This window comes from Oryctolagus cuniculus, chromosome 2, assembly GCF_051225735.1.
Source record: "Oryctolagus cuniculus isolate XC-2025 breed Fujian yellow rabbit chromosome 2, ASM5122573v1, whole genome shotgun sequence".
Taxonomy (NCBI): Eukaryota; Metazoa; Chordata; class Mammalia; order Lagomorpha; family Leporidae; genus Oryctolagus; species Oryctolagus cuniculus.
Window position 1 is genome coordinate 104,447,220 of NC_142868.1, and position 16,890 is coordinate 104,464,109.

The 16,890-nt window shown below is 55.2% G+C and overlaps 1 protein-coding gene across 1 annotated transcript in view; it reads right to left on the minus strand.

The window, feature by feature from the left end:
- Nucleotides 1-16,890, minus strand: part of SH3RF3 (SH3 domain containing ring finger 3) — a 330,082-nt gene that overhangs the window by 12,043 nt on the left and 301,149 nt on the right. Inside the window, exon 9 of the mRNA XM_008252855.5 lies at nucleotides 1,084-1,418. Within this exon, the coding sequence (XP_008251077.2) occupies nucleotides 1,084-1,418 (335 nt within the window). The remainder of the gene's footprint in view (nucleotides 1-1,083; nucleotides 1,419-16,890) is intronic.

Consider the following 16,890-nt stretch of genomic DNA (forward strand, 5'->3'; position numbering starts at 1 on the left):
GTGGGTTCACCCCAAAGCCTCCTCCAGACGCGGGTGGCCAAGGGTAGCTGTGGCTACTGGTGCAATCTGAGAGCTAACAAGGCTTCCACATTTTGATACGGCTGAAAACAAAACCAGGGGGGAGATTTCACAATGTAATAAAGTCGTAGGAAACCTAAACTTCAATCTCCATAAGTAGAATATCCAGGCCATGTGTGGATGCCCAGTCTCCGGTTACCACGGAATGCACAGCCTGCACCGGCTTTAGGATTTGTACCTGGCCCTTGGCAGAAAGCAAGTGCCAACCCCACCTGGATGGAGCCTTGCCTTATCCCCCAACCCCCCCGGATGGAGCCTTGCCTTGCACCAGGAGTGTGGCCCCGGGGGTTGACAAGGATGGGGTCTTCCCGCTACCCTCATTCCCCAACCACGGCATCTCTGCAATCCTCCCAGCCTGCGTCGGGGGGCCTTGGAGGCTGCAAGGCTCTCAGATAGGTGGCTCCTGCAAGAAGCCAAGCACCTCTGACCCTTGAGTGACTCTGACCCTGGGGCACCTGCAGCCATGCCGCCCCAGCTGGACGCAGCTACCAGACCTGGACCTCTCTCGGCTGAACTGTATATCAAACTGCTGGTTTGGGTCAAAAATGGTTGAAAGCAATGTTGTGTGGTTCAACCTCACGCACCCCCTGCACACAGGAGCAGCCGATAATGGTGCATAATGCGAGAGCCCAAGAAGGGCTGCTCTAGTGCCCCCTAGCACTGGGGGGGGGGTGCCCACGGCACACAGTACCCTCCGAGCAGGCCTCTCACCAGTTGCTCTCAGAGCCACGTCAATTCTGACCGATTTCCTCATCCAACCCTTGCAGGCCCACATGCAAGAAGCCCATGTGTCAAGATGTGTGCAACGGCCCCGGCTCCCAGACTCAGTCTTTGATGCTCACCACCAAGCTCTGGACCGAGGGCTTCTGTCTAACCCAGAGAATATCTGGCATCTGGTAGACCCCGTCCTTGGGGAGCCCCACCGTCTCTGCTCCCTGAAGCCGGCTGAGAGGTCAGGGGCCCCAAAGTGCAGCCACAGGGCCGCAAGCCCACGCCCCGCCTTACCTCTCGCTGGGCAATGGCTTGGGCTCCGGCCGGATGGCAACCATGGACAGAGACGCCTGCCGGGAAGGGGACGAGGAGAAGTTGAGATCCAAGGAGCCGGCCTTCCTGTGCAGCGGCTCCAGCCCCATGGCCCCTCGCATCTCGCTCTCTATGGGGCAAGAGCCAGCCCTGCCGTGGACGGACAGCGAGGACACTTCCGGGCCCACCGCGCCCTGCAGCACGGCGTCCACGGCCACGTGGGAGTCGTGGGTCGGAGAGACGGACGGCGGGGAGCGCGGCTTCTTCTTGGTGGACGCCCCGGCCAGCAGCTTCAACAGCCCGCTCTTCTTCTCTTTCTGGAGAGACACAGGCGGAGAGCCCCGGTCAACACTCGCCAGCCCTTGCTGTGCGTGGGAGCCAGGAGGGCTCGTCCCACCTGGAAACGTTCAAGGTCGCCTGGCAAAGGACCTCCTGAGATAAGCTGCCTCATCCCAGGGGGTTGCAGCGAAAGCCGGGACAGTCATCTGGAAACCTCGGGCAGCGTTTTCTGTACAAAATGACTTGTGCCACCCAGGAAGTGCCGAGGCGTGCGTTTGTGTGTTTGGACAGGTGTGTGCATGTGTGTGCATGCATGCACGTGTGTGCTTCTGTGAGGCTCGCAGACACTCCTGGGGGGTGGCTTGTCCCTTAGCAGAAGGCATATCAACAGCAGAAGGAACGCGGAGTGCCCCATCCCTGGGCATACTCCGCCTGAATCCCTCATTGGCAAATACCCCAGTAAAAACTCTTCCTCCGCAGGTGGTTTGGGTGGGAGGGCACTCGGGCCACAGGTCCTCAGGTGCAGACCCACTGAGCGAACCAGGAGGCCCTGGTCTGGCTTCATCACCCTCCCCGGGCAGAGTCCAGACCCCTTCCCGGCACAGTCCCCCTCCCTAGATCCCACGAAGTCCACTCCACCCCGTGACCATCTGTCTCCGGGGAACTCCAGCCCCAGGGGCCTCACGGAATGTCCCAGGCTCCTCCGGCTCCAAAGGCACCTCTCCAGTCAGGCCTCACGCGCTGTGGAGTCTGCGCAGTGAGTCAGGCTGGACGGTGAGACCCAGGCGGGGATCTTCGGCCCCAAGTCCAGCCCCCAGGAGCACTGCTCCTCTCTGTGCTGTGTTCTGGGCGTCCCCATGACTAGCGGGGGTCTTGCTCAGCCCCTCCAGCAGTGGCCTGCACCACCCCCCCCCCACAGGCTAAGAAAATTGCACGGGTGAGAGAAAAAGCACCGAATTCCCTGAGGCTAAGGGGTGTGTGTGGGTGCCCACACATGCATGCATGTGGACATGTATGTGTGTCTGTGTACATGTGCATGTATGACTGTGTGGACATGTGTGTATTTGTGTGCATGTATGTGTGCGGTGCCTTGTGCACATGTGTGTCTGTAGTACACATATGTGCACATGTTTACGTGTTTGTTTGCATGTGTGCATGTATGTATGTGTGTATGCAGTGCACATGTGTGCACATATTTGTGTACATACATATGTGCTATGTCTGTGTGCACGTGTGTGCATGCATGTACATGTGTGCACGTGTGTGTGAGCGACAAAGAGAGAGGCCAGGGATGGGGGAGGCAGTCTTTTAATAATGTGCTGGCCTTGGAATTTGGACATTTTCATGGTTTTCTCATGTCCAGTGGAAGTTAAGAGACTCTGGTGGCAGTGGACGGAGGTCTGACACTGAAGGCACTGGATCAAGGACAGCCACGGAAGGGTCTCTTCTGACCTTAGACCTGTCCATAGATCCTAAGGGGGACAGATGGAGGACGTCCTCTTTCCACCTCCCCTCTCTGGATGGTCAAAATGCTTCTGAGGGAGTTAGTGGTGTTGAAACCTCCTAAAAATGCGCAAACACAGGGATACGCAGCACCTTACGCTAAGCCACCTACACTGACCAAGTCTCAGCATGAACACGCACTCAGGGGGCCCTGACGCCACCCATGGTCCAGTCCCGTGGCCAGAGGGACTGTGCTTGCTGGCCAGGGAGTGTCTCGCTATCCCCTTGGGCCTTGAGGCCCACACGACCCATGAACCTGCTCCCTGCAGAATGGAGAGCCAGGCTCGGCTTCAGGAAGGAAGAAGAAACCAAACAGGCTGGCTGTGCTAGGTGGTGCCTCCTCTCTCGCCAGGCCCAGGGGAGGATTACGGATCCATCCCACAGGACATCAGTAGTTCAAAGTGCACACCTGTGTATGTGCAACATTAAGTCACTTTAAGTTTTCAGGTGTTCTGCTTCCTGATTCTACTTGGCCAGTAACTGCAGTGGGATCCTGTGAGTGCTTGCAGCTTCGCTGACGTGCAACTCAGGGCTGTGTGGGGTGTTCGCTGTCAGGGTGGCTCCCTGCACAGTGAGCAGGCTCTCCCATCCACAGCACCCCAGGCGTGCAGGCCCCTGCTCATCTCTTGCCTCCCCCCAGGGGTCTCATGGGAGTAGACTGTCATCAGGAGGAGCCACATTCCAGCAGCTGCTAGCTTGGCTCAGTCGTGGTGGTCTCCAGAGACACCAGCTGCTTGGGGACAGGAATGTCTTAAGGAAAGCCCTGGGCCAGCTGCTGCTCCCCCCACTCACCAGGTGGGAGTTCATCGCAGATGGCATTCAGAACACCTGCTTCCATCCTGTCTGCCAGTGTCCCTGCTGGCGTGGGGGGCTGGGCCTGCAGCCCCCAGCCTGTCTCAGCTCCAATCCCCTGTAGGAACCTGTTCCTGAGTGTCTCGTGCACCATGCTAGGTCCCGGAGATTGCACAGAAAATGGGAAGGGAGCTTAGAGCCATCTGCCAGTTGGACCCCTCAATAGGCTGGTGGCTTACAGTGTGGCTTTTCCTAAGGCTGCTCTTTAGAATAGTAGCGGAGCTGGAGGGGTTCCCTGGCGCACACTTTGGATAGAAGCTAGAAAGGAGAAGAAGAAACGGGGCAGGATGCTGGGAGTGAGTGGGCTACCTGGGGTGAGGTGTGGCGGCCAGGCTGGTGACACAGGCAGGGCAGGTGGCCCTGGACAAGGGGATACAGTGGCTCCCATGGCCGGCTCCTGCACAGGCCGGGAAGGAAAGAGTTGCAGGACCTGAGAGATGTGGAATGGCTTCCCCAGGAGGCCCGCCCCGCAGCAGGGCGTCTCGATGGGATGGGGGCAACATCCGGAGACATTCTGCGTTGTCCCAACTCAAGGGAGTGTCACTAGCCGCTGTGGGCAGAGGCTGGAGATGTAGCTAAACACCCTCCAATGCCCAGTGCATGGGCAGCGTCCCCAGGGCTAAGGGTCGTCTCGCTCCACATGTCGCCAACACTGAGGCTGGAAACCCCTGGTGCATAGGGAAGAAGACCAGGGCCGGGGGGAGCCGGGGCCTGCCTGGGCAGATACCCTGAGCCCGTGGCAGGGTCCAAGGACACTGACTCTCCTCCACGCCCAGGGAGGCAGGGAAGGCCTGGCAGGGGCAGTGTCCTGCAGTCCAGCCTCCTGCCCCGACCCGTGTCTCCCTGCACAGGGACCAGGCTGCCCCACCCCCTTGAGTCCTGCCTGGAATATGAGTGCCGGAAGGCAGCGCTCTGGCACTGCTGCTCACCAGGGCATCCCAGGGCTGGGTGCGGTGCTCCGGGCCCGGCAGGCACTCAGCACCTGCTCCTCAGAGAACTCTGGGCAGCGGGCAGGGGGCTGTGTGCCCTTGAGCAAACGCTCACTGCAGGGCACCACAGGTCGCGATGCTCTGATGGCCTGTCGGGCTGAGACGGGAGGTGCCGGGCCCTGCCATCCCACTGCCACCTCAGAACACGTGCAGGGACGCCCAGCCTCAGCTCCAGGTTTTGGAAAGGTGAGCGGCTGATAAACATGGTGGGGCATCTTCCTGTCTCAGTTCTCCAGGACTAAACAGGATTGGTCATTTCTTTCTTAATTTGACCTGGACAAATAATAGCATGGCCGGAAAAACCTTCTCCAAAAGCCTCCAGGATGGAATTGTGCTAATGCCTCAAGAATCCAGCTATTACAAATTGCTGTGGAATTCCACAGACTAGCAACCATCATGCTTGTGGAATTCCTGGAATACGAAGGCGGACGTTCCCAGCATTCCCGAGCAGTGGCCTGGAATGACGCAGGTGAGGACTCGCCAGGGGCCCCTTTGGCCGTGGCCAGTACGGGCTTACAGATGGATCTGGGAGCAGTTCCACGGGAAGGCAAGAGATCTTACAGGGTGCAACTTCCTTTGACCGAGTGTGTTTTAAGGTGGATTTGCAACCAGCAGAGTGGCGCAGCGGAAGTGTGCTGGCCCATAACCCAGAGGTCAACGGATCGAAGACGGATTTGCTGGCTTTCTCCCAAGACCAGGTCTAAGTTAGTGACCTTCAATGGCTCGGAGGGAAGAGGAGAACTTGGCAGCCCGGCCACTGTGCCCGGCCTTAACAAGCTTCCCCAGCAGCACCCTGCATCTCCATCCACAGCTGGCACTCCCCACACCGCGGGGTGGGGGTCACCTTTAACCCAGCGGCCCCTCTGGATGGCTGCAGTCCGGTCCATGCAGCCTCCATGGGAACCAGACAGTCTGGCCTGCTCTGTGAGCCAGGTCCTGCCCGGAAGGTGCGCTGGTCATCTCCCAACACAGGTGGCATGGTTGTTGCCAGCTGGGAGGCCTTCGCCCACCATGCCCATGCCCAGGAGGCCACCTGGCTCTCAGCCTTCCATTCTGTCACACGGACAGCTGTGCACCTGCAGCACTGGAGCCAGACCCCAGCCCACCCTTGTTTCACCTTCCGCACATGGGGAGGACGCCGGCTGCCTCGAGGGGATGCTGAGATGGCAAATCTAAGAGCCCCTTTGAAACTGTGAATGCATCCCACAGAATTCAGTGACTGTGCTACTATTTTCACTGCTCATCTTAAATACAAATTACTTTGCAAAATACCGGGGACCTAGTTCCTTTCCAGCATGAACCAAATGAGATTGACAGCCTCGCCTGGGGAGACACGTAGCCAACAGGGGCTCCCCAGTCCTTCAATGGCGACACCCAGGGCTGCAGGCGCCCACCAAGGGGCCACGCCGTGGGCACGAGAGTGGCTTTTAAAGCAGAGCCCTACAGTGCTGGCTGCTGCCTGGAGCACTCGTTCTGACTCCGTGAGTCTGAGCTGCCGGCCAGGTGCCAGGTGAGGCTCCTTCTTGCCCAGGTGCACAGTGAGACGCCAGGTGACAATGGGTGCACAGGAGCTCAAGCGGCAGGGCCTGGGGGTGGGGGGACTGCGGGCAGGAAACCTGGCCAGGAGTCCCCACTCTCAGCATCAGAGCTGGGCAGACAGGACTTCCAAAAGTTCTCGAAAAATGAGTATGCTGAAAAAGATTATGCATGAATTTCACCAAATTGCACCAAAACAAACAAATTTTCATTGCATTTCCATGGACATTCTGAAGTGCCCTTGTATCCACACACGAGCATGTGACAGAGGTGAGGACGCAGCTATATGGAGAAAACAGTGTGTGCACCTGTGTGCTTATATACACCGCACTGGGAAAGAACCAGTAGCTGGAAACCTAACATTTATAAGAGGGCGTTGAAGGTGCTCGTTTTCACTGTGGGCCGCAGGGACACTGTGAGACGTACAGATGGTAACGTAACGATTCTTTTGCTATGATTGAGACAGAGGGTCCCCTGGGGGCCTAAATTGTTTTACAGATCATTAGTCTAAAAACTTGGCAAAAGGAAGAAGAAACGTGGGCTTCGATGAAGATCCATTGCCAGTGAAAGGTCAGTCGTAAGTTATGGACAATTGTCTCTGGAATTACAAGGAGCCAAAGGGGACAGAACTGGATTTACCAGAAGCAACGTTAACCATTACAGGGACACAATTCATTTCATCAAAAGTCACTGAAGAGTGGAGAAAGGAAAGCACAGCCCAGCAGACTTCCTTGGGAAAGTTCATAGACACGGTGGGGGGGCACAGTGGATTCAGGGCCCCCCAGGCACCCGAGGAACAGCGGAGATGTCAGCCAGGAGAGGTGCCAGGGACAGAGCTGCAGCTTATATTCCCTGGAGACATGGAGATAACCTAAGCCATCAGCCCCAACAGCACGGCTGTCAAAACCATGGTGACACCTGGCACCCATGGGCCTCTGGGCTGTGAGGCGGGACAGGACGCAGAGGACCCATTTTCCTGACAGCGCAGGAAGCCTGACCCACGGGGTGTACATGCATCACAGACAGCCTCCTAGGAACAGAGAGAGCAAGGGGATGAAAACCCAGCAGGGGCACTGAGACGGAGTGCAAAACCTTATCAGGCCCGCAGGCCACAGAGAGCATTGAAATCGCTCCCAGAAGCTTCCCCAAGCCAGCGCTCTTGTCCCTCCAGGGGGTCTTCCCTCCCTGCAGGGCACAGCACACTCAGGCCACCCCTCCCCGAGGGCCTCCCTCGGCCCCACAATCCTGCTGGCAATATTCCATAAACCCCAAAGTGAGCACTCACAGGGGGCGGTGGGGGGTGGGGGCTTGATCCTGGACTTCCCCACCCCGGAGGACTGAGGCGTGAGTGACGGGAGGCTGGTGCCACCCCCACACGCTGTGCCCTTTCTTCCCGGGTGGGAGCGGAACAATTTCTTCTCCGTGCAGGGCCTTCTTTAGCCTTCCCTGTTCTAGGAGGCTACTTTTTTTTTTTTTTTTTTCGACAGGCAGAGTGGACAGTGAGAGAGAGAGACAGAGAGAAAGGTCTTCCTTTGCCGTTGGTTCACCCTCCAATGGCCGCCGCGGCTGGCGCGTTGCGGCCGGCGCACCGCGCTGATCCGATGGCAGGAGCCAGGAGCCAGGTGCTTTTCCTGGTCTCCCATGGGGTGCAGGGCCCAAGCACCTGGGCCATCCTCCACTGCACTCCCTGGCCACAGCAGAGGGCTGGCCTGGAAGAGGGGCAACCGGGACAGAATCCGGTGCCCCGACCGGGACTAGAACCCGGTGTGCCGGCGCCGCTAGGTGGAGGATTAGCCTAGTGAGCTGCGGCGCCGGCTGGAGGCTACGTTTTTAAAAAGCTTGTCTTTCTGATAAGAACACTTTGGGTGAGATCGCCCTCCAGCCGCTCATCAGCACTGGGTAAGGGTCCCAGGGAAGCCACAGGGGTGCGTCCTGATACACTGAATTTTACCCCGGGGGTTTTTTTTTTGGGGGGGGCAGGTCTAGGAGACTTTGGAGAACAAGGTGAGTACTCTGACAATTTGCAGCGTAATGAGTTGTTCAAGAGCATCAGTACCCAGCCTGAATCTCAACACTCACACGCCAGCCGCTAGCTCTCAACCAGCGACATCAGGCAGTGTCTGCAGAGAGCTGTCCCAGCGGGGGTGCGTGCTACTGGCACCCAGTGGGTAGAAACAGGGGTACCACCCAACATTCTGTCATGCACAGGACAGACCTCCGCAACCAAGAACCGCCTGGCTCTGTCCTCGCGTGCGTGACTGAACACAGGCCAGCTGGTTTAGAAACAATAGCGGCTGACCTGGCTCACGGTTCTGGAGGCTCGAGAAGTCAGTGCCGGTATCCGGTGAGGGCCCTCGTGCTGTGCCCTTAGCTGGCATAAGGCCCAACAGGCACGCACGAGACAGAGACAAATCAGGCTGAACTCAGAAAACTCATCCTTCCGCCAGGAGCCCACCTCACCGTAACGGCAGAGCCCCCGTGCCCTGTCTCTTCAAGGCCCCGCCTCTCACCACGGCTGCGATTTCTACATGAAATTTTGCAGGGGACGTTCACACCACAGCAGGCCCCAGTAAGTCAAGGTCGAGAAGGCCTTCCTCCCTGCCAGAGGCTTCGCGGCACAAGCCGGTAGGGACGCAGAAGTGGCCCGGCCAGGGCTGCTGCCCTGGCTGCCTCTCATTATCCCACTGCTTTCTCACACTTGGGGTCCTGCTCTGAACAGCCCGAGGCAGGCAGGGGGCCGGCCGCCACCGCGTGGGCTTGCGCTGGGGGTCAGGGGGTGCAGGAGGGGCGGAGAGTCTGCTTGGCAGACCAGTGACCCGGAAGCTCTTGGAGATTTACAGGTAACCGTGAGAGGTGCCGTTTTAACTTCTGGGATCTGGGGGGGGGGGGTGCTGCTCTTCAGAAGTGGGCGGGCCGGGCTGGCTCCGGAAGGGTGCTGCCCTCCCGCTGAGACTTGGCCTTGCTTTGCTTTCTACCCCAGGTGTACGGACTTTGGAGCTGCCCACTGCTTCCCCTGACGGCAGAGAAGCATCTGTGACAGGGGAAAGCACCTGTGACGTGGTGCAGCCAGGGAACCCAGTGGGAAGCTCCCAGGAGCCACAGCCTGGGACTGTGTAAACGCGGCTGGTTCCAGAGCCTGTGGCCTGTGCGTCCTGGCGCTGCTCTGACCAGAGTCCCACCAGGGCCACTGCAGGAGCTTGTGCGTTGTTGCCACATGGGGACAGGACGCATCCCGCTCCTGAGTGTGCCAAGTTTCCCATCACCAGTGTGTGGCATCAGCCGTGGACGCCCCCAGTACCCCTGACCAGCTCTGTGAGGACACGACCAGCCAACACTTGTAGCCCAAAAGGGATCAAGGAAACCTCATAGGAGTTCTCTTCTCACTCAGCCTGATGCGTTAACTGTCAAGCTTGGCATCGGAGCTCTTCCCTCGCCTCCAAGACCAGCCACAGTCTCAGCCACAGCCACGTCCCCAGGGAGCCGCTGTGGACCCTGCACCTGACCTTGCACAGTGCGTGTGTGTATATCTTTGTTTTCTTCCCTCTCTTACCTGCTTATCACTCGACACAGATGTACTGAATTTACATCACAGGATTTAAGTTATGGGCCATGCAAGAGAAGAGCAAGCAGCACTGGGAGACTGTTTTGCGTTCTCTCTTGGGGAAAGCACCAGTCTGCTTCCAGCTGTATTCAGTTGCACTACGTCAGGCAGAAGCATGGCGCTGCTACGACCTCTGTTTGGAAACTCAGGCGTGGTTCAGGGAGATGCCAAGCTGACAAATGGCAGACGGTGACGTTACTGTGTCAACTCGGCTAAGCCCTGGGCCCCGGTGGTCCAGTCAGATGCTAATCCAGATGTTACTACTTTGTAGATGCGATTCACTAGCAGAGTCAGTTGACTTGCAGTATGGGAGATTCCTTGAAGGAGGTACCTTGGCAACGTGAGTGGGCATCACCCAGTCAGCCCAGGGCCTTAAGAGCAATTGGAAGAGTATCCTGGGGACAAAGAATTTCTTCCTTCAGTCTCAAGTCCTGTTTGAGCTTCCAGTCTGCTGGCCTGCCCTGCTCTGCAGAGCTTGGCTTTATCAACCTTCACAATCACATGGACCCCTTCCTTAAAATAAACAAATTATCTATGTATCTATCTCTCATCTATCAATCAACCTCTTACCTATCAATCAATATATCTATCAATCAATCAATCTACCTATCATCTATCCCTAACATATCCTATTGGTACTGCTTCTCTGGAGACCCCTGACAGATATAAACCAACAATTGTTTTGTAAAACATTCCCATGAGTGACAGGACACATTATTCCCACTATCATATTAAACAAACTGAAATCCAAGGGATTCGTAAGGGGATTTTGACATGAAGGAGAGAACAAATAAGAGTTAGAAGGCGGGCGCTGCAGCTCGTGTGGTCATTACTGCTGGTCCCAATCAGGAGATCCTACAGCAATAAGATGTTCATCAAGTTGACTTGTGAGGCAAAACTGAGACACAGATGAAATGTGAGTGCTCTGAAAAGATTAATGAGTCCACTCTTAAGCTACTTGCAAATGTGCCTTGCAGTTTACTGAGACATGGTCCAGAAGGCGTGACCAGGCAGATAACATAGCAGGCAAATAAAAAACCAAGTCTGTCCCAAGAGGAATTTCGCCCTCGATGAGAAGGGGGATATCAAGTTGTCTCATCCCAGAGAGGTGAGAGAAAGCCAGCGCCCTCCCACTACCTGGTGCCTGAACAAAACACAACCACCCACACCAGCTGTTCTCTCTTGGCACGCTCTCGGTTAGACAATCAAGATGGAAAGCGCCCACAAGTTCTGCAGAATGTTAGTGCTGCCTCATCGTGCCGACACCGTCTGCTTGTGGGAGAGACCGCCATTTGGGTCCCATCTGCAGGCACTGCCTCTGGTGTGCTGCAAGGGGGTGAGGGTGTTTTTCTTTCGAATTGATTCCACCAGCTGAGTTTACCTGGGCATCCAGTTTACCTGGGCAGCCTTTACGAGCAGTGTGAAATTGTGGCCAGCTGGACAGGAAGGCGGTGCATGGTGTTAGACTTTTGCAGGCGACCGGAATACAAACTTGATGCAGGAATTGAGTGTGCCCAGTGGGTCACGGCTGCTCCGGAGTCTGTGTTTCCTGCCAGCAGCCGTGCTACCAGGCTCCTCTTGCTATCTGAGAGGGCAGGGACGAGGCACTGGGGTGTAAAGCCCCCATAACCCTGATGAGTTATCAGTTATCGCCCTAGGAGGGTGACAGAGTCCCCACAACTGTGACATGTGACTCACAAATCCTCCCCCATTTCTAAGGCTTATTACCGCTCACAGATGACTTCTGCTTTAATGCCTCGCAGCTGAGACTTCACTGCCGACTAAAATCGCTTTCTTAGGCTCCCTCCATTGTTCAGGCTCTAATGGCAGGTACAAAACTGAAACCATAAAAATTCATTGTTTTCCAGATTTATTTACTTATCTGAAAATCAGAGCCACAGAGATGAACATATATATAGAGAGAGGCAGAGAGACAGAGAAAGAGAGAGAGAGAGAGGAGAGGCAGAGAGACAGAGAAGGAGAGAGAGAGAGAAAGAGAGAGAGAGAAGCAGAGAAAGAGAGAGCTTCTATCTGCTGGTGCACTCCCCCAGATGGCTGCCAACAACCAGAGGTAAGCCAGGCCAAAGCCAGGAGCCAAGAGTTTCAACCGGGTCTCCCACATGGGTGCACTTGGGCCTTCTTTTACTACTTTCCCAGGCCATTAGCAGGGAGCTGGACTGGAAGTGGAGCAGCCAGGACTTGAACCGGTGCCCATATTGATGCAGGTGGTGGCTTTACCCGCTATGCCACAATGCCAGCCCCTATTCTATCCCATATTTCTTGGTGGATACAGGAAAAATGAACCAGGAAATGGAACCTCCCGTGGCTGAGATCAGTAAGCACTCTGTCAGTATCTTGTCATAAATATGCTGCATCAGCCCAATAGGGTTAATTTTTGACGTGCCTCCATCCTTCAATTTCATGCTAAGAAAAATTATAAAATTATAAAAAGTGTAAAATTGCAAAATCAAATCTCTATCTTTTAAAGAAGTCTCAGAGATAGGCGAGGGGGCTTCAAACACTTCCTATAAAAATAGGATTAAAAGGCAAAAACAAAATTTCAACATGAACTCCACCAAGACCAATGCTCTATTGTAGGGGCGGGTGCTGTGGTACAGCAGATCAAAACCCCACCTTACAGCACCGGCATCCTATGTGGGCACTTGTTCCAGTTCCGGCTGCTCTACCTCCGATCCAGCTCCCTGCTAATGCACCTGGGAAAGCAGCAGAAGATGGTCCAAGCGCTTGGGCCCCTGCACACACATGGGAGACCAGGAAGAAGCTCCTGGCCATTGTGGCCATTTGGGAAGTGAACCAGCAGATGGAAGACCTCTCTCTCTCTGTCTCTACCGCTCTCTCTCTGTGTGTGTGTGTATGTGTGTGTCTACTCTCTGTAACTGTCTTTCTAATAAAAAAAAAATCTTAAAAAACACAAAGACTCTATTGTAAGTGATGATACCAGCCATTGAGTCCACTGCTGATGGGTCCTGCAAAATTCACCAGTTTTTTTCCCCACTTTGTAAACAGAAAAAAAAAAATGTCCTTTGAAGATTTTTAAGATTAGGGAGCTAGGGTTGTCACTGTGGTGTACAGAGTTAAGCTGCTGCTTTGGAATAGAAAACCTGCAGCCCATACGAGTGCCGGGGATCAAGTCCCGATTCCACGTTCAATCCAGCTTCTGTCAGTGCATCTGGGAGGCAGCGGTGACGGCCCAAGTACTTTGGTCCCTGGCACTCACACTGGAGATCCTGATGGGTGTGGTCTTACACGGCCCTGGCTGGGGAGTGGACCAGTGGATGGGAGATCTCTCTCTCTCTCTCTGTCTCTCTCTCTCTCTCTCCCTGTTGCTCTGCCTTTCAAGTAAAAATACACACATAAACTTCACAAAAGGTTAGAGAACAAGAAGAAGTCAGAAGGAGCCAAGTCAGGACTGCAAACTGGATGCCCAAAGACTTCGCATCAAAACTGATGAAACTGCCCGCATTTGATGAGAGGAAAGAGCGGGACCATTGTCACAGTGCGGGAGGACCCTCGGTCAAAGCCTCTCAGGGCATTTTCCTCTGCAAACCTTGGCTGACTTTCTCAATCTCTCGAAATACGCAGATAATTATTTGGCCTTCCGGAATGCCGACAAGCAAAATGCCGTGAACATCCCCAAAAGCCGCTGCCGTGAGTTTAGTTCTTGGATGTCTTCTACCTCTTGGGAGCTGTCGCTGTGGCTGTGCTTTGTCTTCGGGGCTGCACTGGTCAAGCCGTGTTTTACCTATCTCCTGTTAAAATTCTGCCAGGAAATGCTTTAGGATCTTCGTCCCACTTGCTTCAAATTTCTGTTGAAAGCTCTGCCCTTGTCTATCCCTGATCTGGGCGCCATGGCTTTGGCACCCATCGCGCACAAAGTTCCCTCACTTTAATTTTTCAGCTTAACTGTGTAAGCTGAACCAACCGATGCCCTGTGGTGCTGGCTGCATCAGCCAGCCTGTGAGGGCAGGGAGGAATGCCTCGGCTGTGTCTGCACTGATGGGGGCCCCTCCCAAGCTGCATCTGAGACACAGAGTAAGGGGGTGGACCAAGGCAGGACCTGCCGACTGCAGGGAGCCCCAGCTTGGGAGGTAATACATCTGGAGGCCAGAGGTTGTAACTGTAGGGGCCAGTATTGTGGCACAGTGGGTTAAGCCTCTGCCTGCCATGCTGGCATCCCATAAGGGTGCCAGTTCATGTCCTGCCTGCTCTACTTCCAGTCCAGCCCCCAGCTAAGGCATCTGGGAAAACAGCAGAAGATGCCCTAGTGCTTGGGCTCCTGCACCCATGGGGGAGACCTGGAAGAAGCTCCTGACTCCTGGCTTTGGCCTGGCCCAGCCCTGGCCATTTCGGCCATTAGGGGAGTGAACCAGTGGACAGAAGACCTCTTTCTCTATCTCTGTCTCTGTCTCATTCTCTCTGCAACTCTGACTTTCAAATAAATAAATTAAAAAAAAAAAAAACCTGAAATTATATTACTGAGTAACATGTGCCTTTCTATTATAAATATGTACCATACGGGGCCGGTGCTGTGGCACAGCGGGTTAAAACTCTGGCCTGAAGCGCCAGCATCCATATGGGCACCGGTTCTAGTCCTGGCTGCTCCTCTTCTGATCCAGCTCTCTGCTATGGCCTGGGAAAGCAGTAGAAGATGGCCCAAGTCCTTGGGCCTCTGCACCCATGTGGGAGACTTGGGAGAAGCTCCTGGCTCCTGGCTTTGGATTCACACAGCTCCGGCCATTGCGGCCATCTGGGGAGTGAACCAGCGGATGGAAGACCTCTCTCTCTCTGTCTCTCCCTCTCTCTGTAACTCTGTCTTTCAAATAAATAAAATACATCTTTATAAAAAAAGTGTACTATATATCACAAATATATATATACCCACATGCATGGATTTCAAAAGTTTTTTGAGCCAAAACAAACATACATTTTAATTCCATTTTCCATGAACTTTCTGAAGTACTCTGGTGTGTGTGTTTAGATGGGTGTGGTGTAGAAAATCAAGAGCAGCTTCGACTGCAAACGTATTTTCCAGAGCATCCACCCACGGGCCAGGCTGCACCGCTGCTGTTACGGGTTCATCTGCCAGGTCCCCTGCTCCTTTCAGACCAAAGCAGCTTCTAAAGTCTTCACTGCGGCCGGCGCTGCGGCTCACTAGGCTAATCCTCCGCCTGCGGCACCGGCACCCCGGGTTCTAGTCCTGGTTGGGGCACCGGATTCTGTCCCGGTTGCCCCTCTTCCAGGCCAGCTCTCTGCTGTGGCCAGGGAGTGCAGTGGAGGATGGCCCAGGTGCTTGGGCCCTGCACCCCATGGGAGACCAGGAGAAGTACCTGGCTCCTGGCTTCAGATCAGCGCAGTGCGCCGGCTGTGGCAGCCATCTAGGGGGTGAACCAACGGAAGGAAGACCTTTCTCTCTGTCTCTCTCTTTCACTGTCTAACTCTGCCTGTCAAAAAAAATGAAAATAAATAAATAAATAAATAAATAAATAAATAAATAAAATCTTCACTGCACAGGCCATGTCCTTCCCACGGACTTGGTAAGCGGTTCACAGTCATGTGGGCTCTGGTGACAGCAGAGCATGATGCAGAACTGGAAGGCAGACCCTGTAGCCGCCCTCCCCGCCCCGCTCTCTCCCAGCTGGTCTCATGACCTCCTGATGTCCCTACCTGGACATCTCCCTGTGGGACTCAAGGTCAAGCATATACACCTGGACATGGCCTCCCTTAACATGGGGGAGGGTCACCACAGTCGGAACAGACGCCCAAGGTGGATGACACATAGGAGATAGGAGACCAGGGTTCTTGGGCCAGGGTCTTGGCCAATGCTGTGAGACCCCAGGCAAGTCTCTCAATGTTGCTGAACCCCAGGAGCTCAGCGGAAAGTGAGGGGCTCAGGGGAGAGATCTTGAGAGGCTCTCTCTGCAGTCCCGGTACACCATGATTCTTTGAAGTTGAAACTGTCACCTCCAAACACAGACAGCTAGCAGACTTGTCCGTGAGTCATGGAGTGAAACTAAACTGGATGCAGTTTTTCCAAATCTCTCTCTCTCTCTCTCTCTCTCTCTCTTTTTTAAAAGATTTATTTATTTGAAAGTCAGAGTTACACACAGAGGGAAAGAGAGGCAGAGAGAGAGAGAGAGAGAGAGAGGTCTTCTATCCACTGGTTCAATCCCCCATTGGCCACAACAGTTGCAGCTGCGCCAATCTGAAGCCAGGAGCCAGGAGCTTCTTCCAGATCTCCCATGTGGGTGCAGGGGCCCAAGGACTTGGGCCATCCTCCACTGCTTTCCCAAGCCACATCAGAGAGCTGGATTGAAAATGGAGCAGCCAGGACTCAAACCGGCGCCCATATGGGATGGCAGCACTGCAGGTGGTGGCTTTACCCGCTACACCACAGCGCTGGCCCCCCAATTCTCTTAAGTCACCAGATGCCTTCTACGAGTGAGACAGTCCTTAGGGGCTGTCAGTCAAGCACTCTGAGGCTTTTGCGAAACTGGCCAGACGTTGGTCTAAATCCTCTAGATGGCTCCTTTTCAAGCCTGCGGTGCAAGAATGCTGTGGCAGAGGCCACAGGGAAGGCAGGTGTCTCACAGGAACCATGACAGCAAGGAGAGCGTCATGCAGGCTGCCAGGCAGGGGCGCAAGGGCTTGAGAGTTCCCAGGGAGCCGGAGCACAAGGCCTTTGGATCAGACCTTAGATCCCACCGCTTACCCAGCGCCGTCAGAACTCCCAGTGCTGAGTGCGGCACAAGAGCTGCCCACTTGCCCCAGGGGCTCAGGCCCCTCCGCTCCGGGCCACATCCTCTAGCCTCTGTCCAGGCTCTCCCTCAGCTGGGAGGTGCTCCCTGCTGTCCCCCGGGGGGTCGTTCCCTGCCCCGAGCTCAGCTGGCTGGGCACCTCCTCTGTGACACTTGGCTCCTGGTACTGAGCCTGTCACATTCTCCTGCGATCGCCTTGTTGACACTCACTGGCGACCAGCCACGGTCCACTCTGTGTCCCCTCGCCGGGGCC